At 40.2% G+C, this 18,195-nt stretch overlaps 1 protein-coding gene across 1 annotated transcript in view; it reads right to left on the reverse strand.

The window, feature by feature from the left end:
• Window positions 1-18,195, reverse strand: part of adgrl1a (adhesion G protein-coupled receptor L1a) — a 96,462-nt gene that overhangs the window by 16,689 nt on the left and 61,578 nt on the right. Inside the window, exons 15-21 of the mRNA XM_073829298.1 lie at window positions 15,002-15,175; window positions 14,526-14,735; window positions 5,323-5,543; window positions 3,117-3,183; window positions 2,395-2,486; window positions 2,134-2,302; window positions 10-165 (exon numbers count right to left, since the gene is read on the reverse strand). Of these exons, the coding sequence (XP_073685399.1) occupies window positions 10-165; window positions 2,134-2,302; window positions 2,395-2,486; window positions 3,117-3,183; window positions 5,323-5,543; window positions 14,526-14,735; window positions 15,002-15,175 (1,089 nt within the window). The remainder of the gene's footprint in view (window positions 1-9; window positions 166-2,133; window positions 2,303-2,394; window positions 2,487-3,116; window positions 3,184-5,322; window positions 5,544-14,525; window positions 14,736-15,001; window positions 15,176-18,195) is intronic.

The following is an 18,195-nucleotide window of genomic DNA, read 5'->3' on the forward strand; positions in this document are numbered from 1 at the left end:
GTGTGTCACCTGTCTGTGTACCGCTGCGTGACGTGCCTGGCTGCCGGTGTAGTAGCGGTTGTTGGCACGAAGGGCAGAATTCTTCAGCGATCCATGAGAGCTCGTAGTGGAGGTGCGACTGCAGCAGTAAGAATGACGCAGGCACTTGCTGTACTCCTTATGCACCTATAACACAAAAACACATTTGCATTTAAGCACCCTACACATTTTGAGTTAGTGCAGGTAAAGCAGCTAATCTACAGTACAGTGCCTTGCGAAAGTATTCATACCCCTTCTTTTTTCACGCTTTGTTATGTTGCTGCCTTATGTTAAACTGCTTTAAACTTAATTTCCACATCAATCTACACTCCATGCACCATAATGACCATAAATGTATTAAAAAAAATAAAATAAATAGTACATCAACATTTGGCAGTTATCTGCCATTCCTAGCCTCACCTCTTCACCTCTCAAGCTCTGTCAGCTTGGATGAGGTCTGGCAGACATTTTCAGGTTTCTCCGGTAATGTTTGATTGGGTTCAAGCCCAGGTTCTGGCTGGGCAACTCTAAAACATTTACAGAGTTGTCTATAAGATACTCTTGCTGTGTGCTTAGGGTCACTGAACCTTCTGCCCAGTCTGAGGTTCTGAATGATCTTGACTGGGTTTTCATTAAAGCTATCTTAATATTTTGGCGCACTGAGCCTTTCTTCTACTCTGATGAGCCCTTCAGTCCCTGCCACTGAAAAACAGCCCCACAGCACACTTTACTTTTGGGATGGTACTCTGCAGGTGATGAGCAGTGCCTGGTTTTCATCAAACATGATGCTTGGAATTGAGGTTCATCAGACCAAAGAATCTCGTTTCTCGCAGTCTGAAAGTCCTTTACTGTAGGTGTTTTTTTTTTTTTTTTTTGCAAATTCCAAGTGTGTTTTCATGTGTCTTCTTTGAGGAGAAGATTGAGTCTTGCCACACCACCAGAAAAGGCCAGATCGGTGAGATGTTGCAGTAATGTTTGTCCTTCTGTACCTGTAAGTTTCTCCCGTCTGCATATATGATCATAGAGCTCAACTAAAGTGACCATCAGGTTCTTGGTAAAAACTCTAGCCAAGGTCCTCCTCCATCAATTGCTCAGTTTCACCAGGAGGCCAGCTCTAGGAAGAGTCCTGGTTGTTTCCAACTTTTCCATTAAAGGTAATGGAGACTACATGTTTCTGTGAACCTTCAATGCAGCATAATTTTTTCTGAACTCTTCCCCAGATGTGTGGCTTGATGCAGTCTTGTCTCTGAGCTCTACACGCAGTTCTTTTACCTCAGGGTTGGTTTTTGCTCTGATATGCATTTTCAGCTGTCAGACCTTTAATTAAGACGTGTGCTTTTTCAAATCATACCCATTCAATTGAATTTGCCACAGGTCAATGTCACTTGAAGTGTAGTAACATCTACAAGTGATATGAATGCTCCTTAGCTAAATTTCAACTGTCCGAGATAAGGGTATGAATACCTATGCAATAGAATGATTTAAGTTTTTTATTTTTAATAAATTTGCAAAAATGTTAAGTACCTGGTTTTTTTTTTGTTGCTGTTTTTTTGCTTTGCTATTATTGTGTATGGAGTGGAAATTGATGTGGGAAAAAAGTCATTTAAAGCAGTTTAACATAAGGCAGAAACATAACAAATTGTGAAAAAATTAATACTTTGCAAGGCTCTGTAAATGAAACCATAATGTGTTATGTTTTCAGACACATAATTGCATATATAGTTAATTATACATCATGAAGTAGGACATTCCACAATCTTTCGCTTTGGCAGACTGGCTTCAATATAAGCTGTTTTTAGACTGAGGAGAAAGTTTTGAGTTCTGAAACTCAGGATGTTTTTATAGTACCTCTTATATGTCATTATAAAGATCAATGGCATTTTGATTTCTCAGTTCATGACCCCTTTAAATAAAGCTGATTATAAAACTAATAATATCATGGTACAGATGAATCCTCACCCAAAGCTATTCCTAAAAGAGCATTTTTAGCTTGTTTTAACCTCTGATGACACCACCGTTTTTGTCTTTTTTCATATTTAGATAACTTCTAAGGAAATTTTGCAGCAAATGTGTCCCTGAAGTATCATCTAGGCATAAAACATTAATGGCACTGACCTTTTTCTGCAGAGCACAGTGGAAGATGAAGATGAACATGCCCTGGAAGGCATTAAAGGTGGTGAAAAGATACGCCATGATGACGGTGTTCTCATTGATGAAGAGGAGGCCAAAGGCCCAGGTCAGACCCAAGAGGAAGAGCAGTGCGATAGCCCCCAGAGCCCAAGACCTAAGTGAGAACATGCACACACACATTCACAATACATAAACATCATAGATAATCTGACTATAATGTGTATTTTTTCAGTGGACGACTCTCACTTGATGTTGTCCAGGCGGCTGGAGTCGGGTTTGAGGGCGGAAGAGTTACGAACCATCTTGTGAAGTGTTATCATGAGAAACACCAGGTTTAACTAAAGATCAAAGGTAGGAGAAAAGAAAAATGTACCTTAAATTTCTACATCTTTGTGACACAAATTAAAGCCAATTGGCTATATAAAGAGGACAAGCCCTTTAGAAAAATCTACACAGGAAAGACAATTTAAGCTTTCTTTCTAACAATGAGCCACATTCATAAAACACAAGCAGAATTTCCGTGTAAATTGTTCGTGAAATCGTTCTAGCTTAAACTGCTGCAATTAAATGCAACAATTTACATGAGAATGGTGATACGAACATTTACACAGAAATTCACTCGGTTCGTGTTAGATGAGAAACCCAATGCAAGCAAGCAAAGAACTTTAGAAAGATTATCTTTTTTTCAAGCAAACTAATAAAAACAAAAACAGAGCTAACGCATTAGTAAAATATATTGTAATTACGAAAATGTCAGCAAGTTCCCATATCCAAACCTAATCTAAGCTCCACACTCATATAAAGCATATTACAGCCAAAACATAGTCGTCAGCAGCAACAGATCCATAGGTGAACAAAAGTGCTTTGTTTGATATGACTAGCACAGCACTTTTCAGAGAGAGAAAAAAAGAAAAAACTCTGTGAGGAAAGCAGAAAGAGAGCGCTTGAATGTTTGGAGAGAACAATACCATGATAATGAAGGACACAGGGCCGATAAAACTCCAGATGAAGTAGTTATCCACCCTCAACCAGCACCTACACAAAACACACACATGATAACTTTATCAGTAACAATTCACTGTTCAGAGAATTTTCACTTCATTATCAAAATCATAAGTAGCAGCACATTATTGATTGAAATAATTCCAAGACATCTTAAAGTAATATTTCTATCAAGATGATATGTGACCATGGACCACAAAACCAGTCATAAGGTTAAATTTTACAAAACTGAGATTTATACATCACATGAAAGTTCAATAAATAAGCTTTATATTGATGTATGGTTTGTTAGGATAGGACAATATTTGGCCGAGATACATCTATTTGAAAATCTGGAATCTGAGGGTGCAAAAAAATCTAAATACTGAGAAAATCACCTTTAAAGTTGTCCAAATTAAGTTCTTAACAATGCATATTACTAATCAAAAATTACATTTTGATATATTTACAGTAGGAATTTTACTAAAAAATCTTCATGGAACATGATCTTTACTTAATTTCCTAATGATTTTTGGCATAAAAGAAAAATCAAAAGTTTTGACCCATGATATGTATTTTTGGCTATTGCTACAAATATACCTCAGCGACTTAAGACTGGTTTTGTGGTCCAGGGTCACATATGTTTTTTGGCATAAAAACAAGCTAATAAAAGAGCAATAAAAGTCCAGTTGAAGGTTAAGCTCAGTTCTTAATCATTAGCACACTGAGTCAGCGTCTCATTTTCTGCACTGTAGTCAACATTCAAAAGTCTGCAGCTGTGCTATTTTTCCACAGACGCACACACACAAACATGGACCAACACACACTCGCGTGCACACAAACACAAAGAGCGACACACGCTCACACATGCAGTAATCAGCTCAGTTAAAGGAGCTGTAAGCGATTTTGTTAACTTCCGCCAGGCAATAAATTAGACCACGCCTTCACAGCAAAACCCCGTCCCTCAACGAAATAACAGCCAATCCCATGTTAGCAAACACAAAGAGGTCAAATTAGGGTTCACACACTTTTGACCAATGGATTTATGTGACTTTTTAAGTCAAGTTTGAGATTTTGGGCTTTTTGGTGTTTCATAAAGTGTTTTTCCAGACTAGTGGAAAGAAAACACCCTAAAGACACTGTTAAGTGTTTCTTTTATAGCACTTTATCTTTTTGTGTCAATAGATTTCAATTACAATACATATTTTTAAAGGCCATTTTCTCAAAATGAGTTTTTTCTCCTACACTGAGCCATACATCTCCACTTCAGTAACACTTACACACACCAAACTTTACATTTTTATTCCTGACTATATTCTGAAGGATTTTACAGAGGGATTTGTTTATATACAATTTGCTTGATTTTGTAAAACATTTTACCCCCCCCGCCCCCAAATGGTAAAAAAACCACATTGTTTTCTGTCTTTTCTAATTTTTTACAGTGACAAAATGAGATACCCAAAATTCCCTCTGTAAAAACATTTGACTCTAATATGTCAAGAAAATTAAACGAAAAATTTGAAACTGACTTCATCCAGTGTTTAGATTTTTGTACTAGAAATGTATATGCATATTTCATTAAATAATGCATCATTTGCATATTTAAACCTAACATTTTAGAAAACTTGCAATACAAAAAATGTTTGCAATTATCAATATAATCAATTAGCTGGGTAAGTAAGGCGATAACTTTTTTATTTTTTTTTACCCTATTTACCTGCAGTGTCTAGCCTTCACCATAAGCTATAGTTTCTTATTTATGATTGCGGAAACCCTACATAATATTAGTTTTCCAATATAATGTAAAAAACAGTACCAGATGCAGCTTTGAGACATATTCTTGTAAACTAAATTATCAGGACAGGATCTGTCAGATTTATGCGTGCTATTTAAAAAAAAGGTGCTTGCAACATCTTTAACTGGCTTCATTTATAATTCACATGATGACCTTGGTTGGGCCAGGATCACATGACAGTGGCCAATCATCCAACTGAACTCCAAACTACATCATACCAAGTGTACGTTTCCTAGTGAAAGACGATACAGCACTATATGGAATTTAAACTCCCAGAGAGGCATTTTGCTGGAATCCATTTAAACGAAACAAATGGTTTAAAGAGGGGGTCGCGTTCCCCTGCTCAAAAACCAACGGTCCTTGTATGGCCGAGTGCAAATAGACTGCTTCACACGTACGCTTTCTTAGTCCCGTAGCTGCGGTAGTCGATGGCTGCCGAGATGCCCACCACCAGGGCGGGAAAGCAGTAGCCGCACAGGTAGTAGTATTTCTTTCGGGAGTATTCGCTCTCGAAGACCTCCACCAGCATCAGATACAGCTGGATTCCCTCCAGACACATCCAGGAGAACGCAGCCAGGAAGAAGAAATGCAGCAGGCCCGCGAAAATGGGGCATGCAATCTGTTTTCGGACAAAAAGAAAGAAAAGGGGGTTAGTGGGAAATATATCAGAGGAAGTAAATTTGATAACAATTGCATGGTGACTAACATAAAAGGAACAGTCCATCCAAAAATGATCATTTACTTCCTTTCATGTTTTTTTTTTTAAACCTGTATGACTTTCTTTCTTCTACACAGCCAGTCAAAAGTTTTTGAACAGTAAGATTCTTCTCTTCTCTTCTGCTCACCAAGTCTGCATTTATTTGATCCAAAGTACAGCAAAAATAGTAAAATGCTGAAATATTTTTACTATTTAAAATAACTGTTTTCTATTTGAATGTATTTTAAAATGTAATTTATTCCTGTGATTTCATAGCTGATTTTTTAGCATCATTACTCCAGTCTTAAGTGTCACATAATCCTTCAGAAATAATTCTAATATGCTGATTTGCTGTTCAAAAAAATCAATATTTACAACAGTTGGGTATATTTCTTTTCAGAATTCTTTGATGAATAGAAAGATCCAAAGATCAGCACTTATCTGAAATAAAAAGCTTTTGTAACATTATTTGTAACAAATTAATACTTTTATTTAGCAAGGACGCTTTAAATTGATCAAATTTGATGCTAAAGACATTTTTAATGTTACAAAATATTTCTCTTTCAAATAGATGCTGTTATTCTGAACTTTCTATTCATCAAAGAAACCTGAAAAAAAATCTACTCAGCTGTTTTCAACATAATAACAATAATAATAATAGTAATAAATGTTTTTGTGCGGCAAAGAATGATTTCTGAATGATCATGTGACTGTAATGATGCTAAAAATTCAGCTTTGTAATCACAAGAATAATTGACATTTTAAAAAATATCTATTTAAATAGAAAACAGAAGACATATTTCAACATTTTACTGTTTTTGCTGTACTTTGGATCAAATAAATGCATGCTTGGTAAGCCGAAAAGACTTCTTTAAAAAACATTAAAAAAAACTTTTGACTAGTAGTGTAAAAAAATATATTTAATAACTAAACAGGTTTAGTAAAAGGGACCATTGACTTCTACTATTTGCACAAAAAATACAATGCAAGTCAATGGGAACCAAAACAGTTCTTCAAAATATCTTCTTTTGTGTTCAGTCATTTTTGTGTAGACTATCCCATTAAAGGTTGTATCAGCGATTTCTAGCCTAAAACATAAAGTGTCAATTTCAGCTGACCTTTCTTCACGATCCGCTCGCTGCTTGCCCCATAAATTGTCTGTGAAAAAACCGCCTCTCTCTGGTCAGCCTAGGGTCCGAGATATGCCAAAAAAACAATCGGCACTACCAACCTTTCCACAGATAAACAAACAGTGTTCCAACCAATCAGCTTCAGGGGTTTGGTGTTGTGGACTTTCCTACTGGTGCAGGGATGTGAGGGAGGCGGAGCGAAAGTCCACAACACCAAACCCCTGACGCTGATTGGTTACTTACACTGCACTTACTTAGACAGGAAGAGACCCTCTGACTGACTGATGTGAATTACAGGTTGTTTTTATGCACTTTTAGCATATTACTCGGTCCTCTAACACTTTAAATAACCATAATAAATGCTTCCCCTCTCCGTTTTTGGATAATAATCACATTTGAAAGTGGTTTATTTTGCTGGGCTGCAGTGTGAAGAAAAGGAAAATGTAGCCGGCACATAAAAGGACTCCCAGCAGAAGCATCTGCCAATCGACTGGCTGAACAAATGCGCAGGCGGCAAACAGTGATCCCACTATTGCAAGTGCACTCACCTAAAAACATCCACCTTTCAGCAAATCACTTAGTGCGAACGTCATATAACGTTATTAATATTCATGACTCCAGTCGTGCTTGGCACAGTTTGTGCGCTGAGTCTGACAGGAAGTAAATTTCTTAAGAGAGAAGACATGAACAACAGAAGAGAAGTAGTCTTCGACAAAAAATATATTTTTTATATTCATAGTTGTTGCAGCTAAGTTTTAGGCTTAATAATGAATTTTTTATGAGTTGTATGTATGTGACGTTTCTGGAAAGTTGTTTTTTAAGCTCTCAAAACATATCTTGTATAAATGTATCCCTGGCAACTTGGCAACCATACTTGCAAAGGCTGATGAGGTTCATAATGCAGCCCCCACACTTTATGTATTGTTTCTATGTCCTTGCAAAGCAGAAGATACAGATCTGCACATGGTTTTATCATTTACTTGTTAAGTGCCTCATAAAAAACTCTATCTTCTAAAACAGACAGAAAAATCTATGCCACCAAACATTATCCAGCTACAAGTTCTTCTTCTGAAGAGCTCATTGTGGCAACCTTGGCACCTTGTAAAATGATTTCGATTCCCAGCATACTAATGCAGCCTGAACTCTGGAAGACACATTAAATCAGCCAATCAGCTGACACCACTGCTTTCAGCAGGGAACTTTTGTTGTCAATACACTGACGTGAAAAGCATTGCAATTTGTATGATCATGAAATTGATGCATCACAATATCCTAATCATTTTAAAATGTGTCCATGCTAATTTTTATTTCACGAGAGAGCTGTGTGATATATTGATTACGCATTTAATCAGCGTCTCTTGAATCTGAAAACACAGAAGAGCTAATACTTTGGGGTATAATTTTTAATCTGAGCTCAGCAACTTCATTCACAGTGTTTAATGTTTAATCACTAGGGTTTTTGGTTGGCTGACTAAAACATAAACCTCAACATCAACTGTCAACAGATATGCTTCCAGCAGTCAATGTAAAACACTGTTCTATGTTCAAAACACAACACTGGGGGCTGTTTTAATTGGCCAGCCAGCCAGCCAGCCAAAAAAAAAAAAAAAAAAAGACCCCATCCTTGACAAGACATGACATTTAGAGCCAGAGTATGGTTGAAACTAATTTAAGCCGGGTGTACATTGTACTATTTTGGCCACCTGAGACAAATGTTAAAAATCCTAATTCCTTTAATCCAAAATCTGTAGTCTTAGATTGCTAGTTTGTAGGGCTGGGCTAATAAGACTAATTCGATTCCTATATCATATAAAAAGTGTGCATTTTATGCCCCGGAACACAATTTTTTTTTTACCAGGGAACCTCCGTTGAAACATGACTGGGCTAGATTTGGGCTAGGTTTGAGTAGCAGTTGGGTGGGTTTTGTTGTAAAGACCTGGCAACTCTGCTGTCACTTCACATTAAACAGTGCCAAAACAGCATTTATTGTTTGAATACTGTAACCTACTGTAATGGACAGAATTTGAAATTTGAAACCTAGTTTCATATCAAAAGTAACAACGCACAAAGCTTATTGTGATTTATTTGATGGGATGTGCGCTACCATGTTCTGTTCATTAACTGAAAACAGGCTAGACTAATTGATATATGATATGAAAAGTGTGTATTTTATCCCCCGGAACACGATTTTTACCAGGGGACCCCCATCAAAACACGATTGGGATAGTTTTGAAAAGCAATTGGGTGGGTTTTGTTGTGAAAACCTGGCAACCCTGCTGTCACTTCACATTAAACAGCGCCAAAACAGCATTTATTGTTTAAATATTGTAATAAAATGGACAGAATTTGAAATTTGAGACTTACAGTAGTTTCCTATCAAAAGTAACGGTAACATTTTAGAATAGGTAACACTTATTCACTATTAATTACAACTTTTCCTTCAATAAATTCCAATTTGCTGCTTATTAATAGTAAGGTAGTTGTTAGGTTTAGGTATTGGGTAGGATTAGGGATGTAGAATAAGGTCATGTAGAATAAGGCATTAATATGTGCTTAATTAGTACTAATAAATGGCCAATATTCTAGTAATATGCATGCTAATAAGTCATAGTTAATAGTGAATAAGTGTTACCTATTCTAAAGTGTTACCAACAGGATAGACTAATTGATTCCTATATGATATGAAAATGCTTTTTTTATCCCCCGGATGTCATGATCGGGGCTGTGGGGTTTCCCTCAGCCTCCTGAGGTCGCTATTCACACTGCACTTCTAATAGCATTCACCTGTCCTTGTCGTTAACACTGATTCACTCACAGCTGTTCACCATTTGGACTTTTGTATAAGAACTCTCATTTCTCACTCCTGCTTCATGTCTGCATTGTCTTCTGTCTCGTGTGTTATTTTGTGTTCCTGATATTCCTGACCGTGTTCTTGATTTTGTTATTTTGTGTTTCAGTTTATGTTCAGTTTGTGCCGTGTTGGCCTTTTGGTTTATGTTTATTTTGTTTGTTTAATTAAAAACCCTCTTCCTGCACTTGGACCCAGATTTCCTCTATCTCAACGTGACAGAATGCAGACATCCATGATGGGTCCAGCGGGGAGAATTTTTTTTGAGGGGGCAGCAACCACCTGCTCGGTTCCGGACACTGAGGGGATGTCCTTTGAGGCGGCGTCGGCAGCTCGGTTCGAGTTCATCTACGCCTGCCTGGCGGCGATGGACACCCGCAGTGCCGAGACGGCGTGGAAGCGCCCCTGCTTTGCAGAGGAGGTGGCGACAACCGCCATCTCTGTTTCTGGCGCTGGGACGGCGGCGTGCTCTGTTCCGGATGCGGCGGTGGCCGCTCTCTCTGTTCCGGACGCGGCGGTGACCGCTCTCTCTGTTCCGGACGCGGCGGTGACCGCTCTCTCTGTTCCGGACGCGGCGGTGACCGCTCTCTCTGTTCCTGACGCGGCGGTGACCGCTCTCTCTGTTCCGGACGCGGCGGTGACCGCGCTCTCTGTTCCGGACGCGGCGGTGACCGCTCTCTCTGTTCCGGACGCGGCGGTGACCGCGCTCTCTGTTCCGGACGCGGCGGTGACCGCTCTCTCTGTTCCTGACGCGGCGGTGACCGCTCTCGCTGTTCCGGACGCGGCGGTGACCGCTCTCTCTGTTCCGGACGCGCCGGTGACCGCGCTCTCTGTTCCGGACGCGGCGGTGACCGCTCTCTCTGTTCCTGACGCGGCGGTGACCGCTCTCGCTGTTCCGGACGCGGCGGTGACCGCTCTCTCTGTTCCGGACGCGCCGGTGACCGCTCTCTCTGTTCCGGACGCGCCGGTGACCGCTCTCTCTGTTCCTGACGCGGCGGTGACCGCTCTCGCTGTTCCAGACGCGGCGGTGACCGCTCTCGCTGTGCCTGACGCGGCGGTGACCGCTCTCGCTGTGCCTGACGCGGCGGTGACCGCTCTCGCTGTTCCTGACGCGGCGGTGACCGCTCTCGCTGTTCCTGACGCGGCGGTGACCGCTCTCGCTGTGCCTGACGCGGCGGTGACCGCTCTCGCTGTGCCTGACGCGGCGGTGACCGCTCTCGCTGTGCCTGACGCGGCGGTGACCGCTCTCTCTGTTCCTGACGCGGCGGTGACCGCTCTCGCTGTGCCTGACGCGGCGGTGACCGCTCTCGCTGTTCCTGACGCGGCGGTGACCGCTCTCGCTGTGCCTGACGCGGCGGTGACCGCTCTCGCTGTGCCTGACGCGGCGGTGACCGCTCTCGCTGTGCCTGACGCGGCGGTGACCGCTCTCTCTGTTCCTGACGCGGCGGTGACCGCTCTCGCTGTGCCTGACGCGGCGGTGACCGCTCTCGCTGTTCCTGACGCGGCGGTGACCGCTCTCGCTGTGCCTGACGCGGCGGTGACCGCTCTCGCTGTGCCTGACGCGGCGGTGACCGCTCTCGCTGTGCCTGACGCGGCGGTGACCGCTCTCGCTGTGCCTGACGCGGCGGTGACCGCTCTCGCTGTGCCTGACGCGGCGTTGACCGCTCTCGCTGTGCCTGACGCGGCGGTGACCGCTCTCGCTGTGCCTGACGCGGCGGTGACCGCTCTCGCTGTTCCTGACGCGGCTGCGTCCGCTGAGGCTCCGCTGGTGACAAGGCCTGCTCGCGTGACTCCGCTGCACGGCCCTGGCCCGCCATCCCTCCCCCTGACTTGCCTTCCTCCGTACCTCCTCCCTCCAGACTTTGGGAACGTCTGGAAGCCGTTCCGTAGGGAGGGGGTACTGTCATGATCGGGGCTGTGGGGTTTCCCTCAGCCTCCTGAGGTCGCTATTCACACTGCACTTCTAATAGCATTCACCTGTCCTTGTCGTTAACACTGATTCACTCACAGCTGTTCACCATTTGGACTTTTGTATAAGAACTCTCATTTCTCACTCCTGCTTCATGTCTGCATTGTCTTCTGTCTCGTGTGTTATTTTGTGTTCCTGATATTCCTGACCGTGTTCTTGATTTTGTTATTTTGTGTTTCAGTTTATGTTCAGTTTGTGCCGTGTTGGCCTTTTGGTTTATGTTTATTTTGTTTGTTTAATTAAAAACCCTCTTCCTGCACTTGGACCCAGATTTCCTCTATCTCAACGTGACACCGGAATGCAATTTTTACCAGAGGACCCCCATCGAAACACAACTGGGCTAGTTTTGAGAAGCAATTGGGTGGGTTTTGTTGTGAAAACCCGGCAACCCTGCTGTCACTTCACATTAAATAGCACTTAAACAGCATTTATTGTTTGAATACTGTAATAAAATGGACAGAATTTGAAATTTGAGACCTAGTTTCATGTTAAAAGTAACAAAGCACAAAGCTTATTGAGATTTATTTGATGGGAGGTGTGCTACACTCTTCTGTTCATTAGCTGAAAATAGGCTAGACTAATTGATTCCTATATGATAAGAAAAAGTGTGCATTTTATCCCCCGGAACATAATTTTTTTTACCAGGGAACTAAACGCGACTGGGCTAGTTTTGGGCTAGTTTTGAGTAGGAAATAGGTGGGTTTTGTTGTGAAAACCTGGCAAACCTGCTGTCACTCCACATTAAACAGCGCCAAAACAGCATATATTGTTTGAATACAGTAAAAAAATGGACAGAATTTGAAATTTGAGACCTAGTTTCATACCAAAAGTAACAATGCACAAAGCTTATTGCGATTTATTTGATGGGAGGTGTGCTACAATGTTCCGTTCATTAACTGAAAACAGGATAGACTAATTGATTCCTATATGATAGGAAAAGTATGTATTTTATTCCCCGGAACATGATTTTTACCAGGGGGACCCCCATCGAAACACTAGTTTAGGCTAGTTTTGAGTAGCAACTGGGCAGGTTTTGTTGTGAAAACCTGGCAACCCTGCTGTCACTTCATATTAAATAGCACTTAAACAGCATTTATTGTTTGAATACTGTAATAGTAACAACGCACAAAGCTTATTGCGATTTATTTGATGATATGTGTGCTACAATGTTCCGTTCATTAACTGAAAACAGGCTAGACTAATTGATTCCTGGGATTATCTATTTTGTTTCGTAAAAATGAGAATCAATTAAAATCGAGAAATCAATATTGTTTTAGCCCTACTAGTTTGACATATTCGCCGACACCTAATTAATGATCATTGAGATTGAAATAAATTTTCCTCCAATGAAATTCTGCCACTGTCATAAGTTTCGAGGCACAATCCTACAGTGTGGCTTCTTCTATGACCGTCAAATCAAAAACCAACAGGAGCACTGCAGATGTCAAACTCTGGATGAATCTTCTCATTTTGACTGTCACACAGGCTGATATGAATGGCAACAGAGATCCGACAGCGTGACATGGCTTATTGCTGGGATGTTCGTACAGCCTGACAATCAACAATCGCAGCTTTAAAACGATAACCTTAAAACTCATCTAATTAATGTTGCTGGGTTCAAAGTAAAAATGACACCAAAAAATCAACAGATACAGGAGCAGCTGGTTAAATGCGCAGAAAATGCCTAATCAACACATAATACAGCAGAGTTGCATAATGTTGCCTGGAGGCAATTTTTTAGAAAGTCAGAGTGAAAGTGTTTTCACTAGCTGAAAAAATGTTATATGTGAAAAAAGATGCTACAAGGGTAATGTTTGTGATTCTAAAATGTTTTACCATTCATTATTTTTGGAGTCACTAAGATTTTTAAAGGTTTTTGAAAGTCTCTTATGCTTATAAAGGCAGGGCTCCACAGTGCATTTGCGACTGAAAACTACTGCGTGCGACTATGAAAAAATATTTAGGAGCACCATGTGCGACTGACCCGATCAGCATATTTGTGTTTAAGCTGAGGGGAGCTTCAAAGGTTTCTACCTGGTTTGCAACGTTAATTAATCACGGACATATCTGACGAATCCTTTCATAAAACAAAGTGTAGAGAGAGTGTAAATAAGAGATTCATCGTGCAGTGTAGAGAGCTTCGTTGATTATAATGAAACTTTGTGTGACAGCTTTAAATGATTTTTAAGAAACTTTGTAAATGAGATATTGATTTAATACAACAGTTAAATAAACAAGAAGTTAATATTAAGTAATCAATTACAGTCAATTATTCAATTTCCCATTCATAAAGACAGTCACTTGCTTTATTCCTGAAAGAATCAGCCGTTTGAACAAATCAAATGAATGATATGATTCAGTAACTAAATCTCAACATGAATTTATGAATTTGATTGCACGCATACCACCTCTGAGCATGAAAAGTAAGCATTTATTTGGTCAAAAATACAGTAAAAAACTATAACTACAATCTAAATAACTGTTTTCTACTTCTAATATATTTTTTAAATAGTGATTTATTGCGGTGATGGCATTTTCACCATCATTCTCCACTCATAAGTGTCACATGATCCTTAAAAAAATCATTGTAATATGCTGATTTGCTGCTCAAGAAACATTTCTTATTTTTATGGCTGTTAGTGTATTTATGCTCTGATTTTTAAGAGACAGCAAGAACATGAGGAACGAAACCCAAGTAAAGTACGTCAGATTGTGATAGTCTGTTGCATCCTCCACTACCAAGCACTCAGAACAAGCACTCATTTTAACTGTGGCATGCAAATGAATGCAAATTACCTGCACTTAATGCAGTTTGCATTTAATTCCTTCAGTTAATCGGATGCTAAAACAATGCAGACAGCATGTTCTATCAGTGGGTGCACATAAACATTACAATCAGCTGGTGAAATTCATCCCCAGTGGATTCTCCCCTTAATATAGATCAAGAATGCGCTCACGTGGTACTGCGTCTTGTCGATGCCGATGAGGAAGAGGAGCTCGGCGATGAAGAGGTTGATGCAGAGGTTCTTGTGGATGGTGTTGCGGTCGGTCTGCAGGCCTCGCAGGAAGCAGAAGGTGGAGATGCAGATGGCGAGACACACCAGCGAAATGACAATACCCACCCATGTGATCACAAAGAGGATCAGCTCGTGCATCCTGCCTGGATACTGAGAGAAACCGAGAGATGGATAAGGGAAGTGGTATAAACGGATAGGCTGCCTGAGGGAAAGTGACTTATGAAAATCCAGTAAATGTCAAGCTGAAATTGCTGTGTGTTTGTTTGTGTATTTTGCTCTTATGTGTATAGATATGTGTGTTTGTCTTACAGACTGTGTGCAAGCGAAAAACTTGTTTATGTGCATGAGAGCTATATTCAGATTTGTTTGTGAGAAGGTGATGAATGTAAAGAAGGACTATGTGGGTGTGCGCTTACATCGGGTTCGTGGTGCACCATGAGCACGGCGAAGTTGGTTAGATGGCTACAAGAACAAGTCGTGTGCGTGCTGTTGGTTTCCATCAGCCTGCAGCCTTGAGATGACCACTGTCCCGTCATCGAGCGTTCAGAGTAGTTCCAGAATGAACAGTTTGGGCTGAAATGATTCTCCAGCTGTAAAAAGGAACCGACAGAGAGACCGGAAAAGATTGGCTTTCACACATAATGTTTTCTGTTTAGGAGTCATGTGCGAAGCTTTCATGGTCAGGGACCATCTAGCTCCTACAAATTGATTTTCACTGTACTGTCTGAAATAGCAGTTTCTGCTTTGCAAAGGCAGCACAATTAGACTGAATTATAAACAATAAATCTCTCATTGATTCTTGAGTACTGAGACGTGTTACAGAACTGACAAAAGGAATTATGCTTGGATTCGTTTGTTCAACACGTTCAGAAGAATTCACGTTTAAGGGGCACAAGCAATTTCCTGCTGCCTCTGTTTGCTCACAAGTGTGTGTTGTTCTGTCACAGCAAATATTCATTATAAATATGGAGACACATGTACTGTAGCAGTCACGCTACAGTGATGGTTTCAAACTGATCTTCCGCTTGCAGTGTTGACAAACTAACGGTACACACATGTATTAAATGAATTAAATGAAGGAGACAGTTTGTACTGTTGTAAACTATGTAACTCTTTTCGCACCAACATTTTTTTTTTTTCAAAGTTGCCAGCCACCGCTGATATTTTTGATCATTTTCACAAGTTTAATGGCCCTCAGAATATTTTGTTATGTGAATATCTGAACATGCAGAACTGAGACTAAAAGAACAGAGCCTCTGCTCTCTTTTATTCGAGCTTCATGCAATCTGTTTTTGATCAACACTTGAATGTGGGTATGTTTCATTAAAAAAAAAAACTAAAATTTTAACAAAAAGTAAAAAAAAAAACTTGTTTTTGTAAAAAACTACATCTGGATCATATTGGATCAGTACGATGATCCAAACATAGAAGAATCAGATTCCATCAACACATCCAAAGATTGCACAGCTCTAAACTACTTCCTGGATCGAGATTTCATTTGGTAATGTTAGGCGGATTTGATTAATATGCTGTTTAATGCTTGATCATCACGCTGTGATCCTGGACCACAAAACCAGTCTTAAGTAGAACAGGTATATTTGTAGCAATAGCCAAAAATACATTGTATGGGTCAAAATGATACATTTTTCTTTTTTTTGCCATAAATCATTAGGATATTAAGTTATTAAGACCATGTTCCATGAATATGTTTTGTACATTTCCTACTGTAAATATATTAAAACTTAATTTTTGATTAGTAATATGCATGGCTAAGAACTTGCTAAGAGCAATTTTCTCAATTTTTAGATTTTTTTGGCACCCTCAGATTCCAGATTTTTAAAAAGTTGTATCTCGGCCAAATATTGTCCCATCCGAACAAATAAATTGACGTTTATAACTGGTTTTGTGGTCCAGGGTCTGCTTGCATACACAATTGCTTGTTAATAGTGCCTCCTACCACCATTCTGTCAATGGCGGGGAAAGAGTTAAAAATATTACTTATAATTATAATAATTATCTGAAAAACTCACAAAGACAACTCTATTAATCAACAGACATACACAATGAATTAAAATTGCAATTAAAAATAAATAAGTATAATATAAATTTGTATGTTTAATACATTTTAGATAAGTTAATTTTAATTACATTTCATTTTTATGTTTAATTTATATTTTAATGCACACTAGCAGTCTGGTAAGATTTGTTAATGTTTGTGGAAGAAAGGCTGCAATTATTTGATAAAAAAAATACATAAAAAAATTAATGGTTATTATAATTTACAATAACTGCTTTCTATTTGAATATACTTTTACATGTAATTTATTCCTTTAATGCAAAGCTGAATTTTCAACATCAATACTCTAGTTTTTAGTGTCACGTGATCCTATGGAAATCATTCTAATATGCTGATTTGCTGCTTAACAAACATTTCTTATTATTATCAATGTTGAAAACAGTTGTTTCAATTCTCGGATAAATAGAATGTTCAGCAGAACAGCATTTATTCAAATTGTAAAACACTGTAAATGCCTTTACTATATTGAGTGGTGATTTAAAGAAGTTCACTTCCAGGACAAAAATTTACAGATAATTTACTCACCCCCTTGTCATCTAAGATGTTCATGTCTTTCTTTTTTCAGTCGTAAAGAAATTACGTTTTTTGAGAAAAACATTTGGGGATTTCTCTCCATATAGTGGACTTCAATTGTGCCTGCAAGTTTGAACTTCCAAAATGCAGTTTAAATTAGGGATGCACCGAATCCAGGATTCGGATTCGGATTCGGCCGAATCCTGGGCTTTTTGACGGGGTTCGGTTTCGGCCGAACCTTAGATTTATTTTCCACCGAAACCGAACCCTAGACTTGCACTACGACGTCACACGGCCGTTGATTACGTGAAGGTGTTTAGGCTACATAGGACCCGTTCGAATGTAGTAGGCTGTAAGAATCTGAAAATGGAACTCGTAAGCAAAAATAGTTTTGTTTGGCAGTACTTTCCACCAAAAGAAGGCGATTCAAGTCGAGCTTTATGTTCAATTTGCAATGCCAATTTGTCTCGTGGTGGCAAGGACCCTAAGCAGTACACAACATATCGCCGATGTTAAAACATTTGCGTCTAAGGGGCCGTTCACATGTCGCGCCTAAAAACGCGTGGAAAACGCTAGGCGCGCCTCTTTCTTCCTTGTCAACAAAGCGCTCGGGCGCTTGCGCTCCGGAAGCGTCTGCCGTTTCTAAGCAACCATCAGCTGCGCTCTAGCTCCAAGCTGCGGAGCGCTTGCTGCATTCTGAAAAGTTGAGATGTTTTTATCTCGATGCGGCGCGGACGCGCCTGGAAAAACGAGCGCGTCGTACCGCGTGCGCGGCGCTTCCATTATGCGCGCGCAAGCCGCGCATCTACATTTAAAATAACGAATTTGAGCGCGCAAAAGACGCTACATGTGAACGACCCCTAAAACATCCAAAAGAATACGAGTTTTGCATGAAGGAATCTACAGACAGCAGCCAAAATGCAGCAACTTCAGGTACGGCAGCTGGACAGTCACAGCTAAAAACGTGTAATTAAGGATGCGAGTAGGATTCGGTATTCGGATTCGGCCGAATCTTAAACA

Source organism: Garra rufa, chromosome 1, assembly GCF_049309525.1.
Source record: "Garra rufa chromosome 1, GarRuf1.0, whole genome shotgun sequence".
Lineage (NCBI taxonomy): Eukaryota > Metazoa > Chordata > Actinopteri > Cypriniformes > Cyprinidae > Garra > Garra rufa.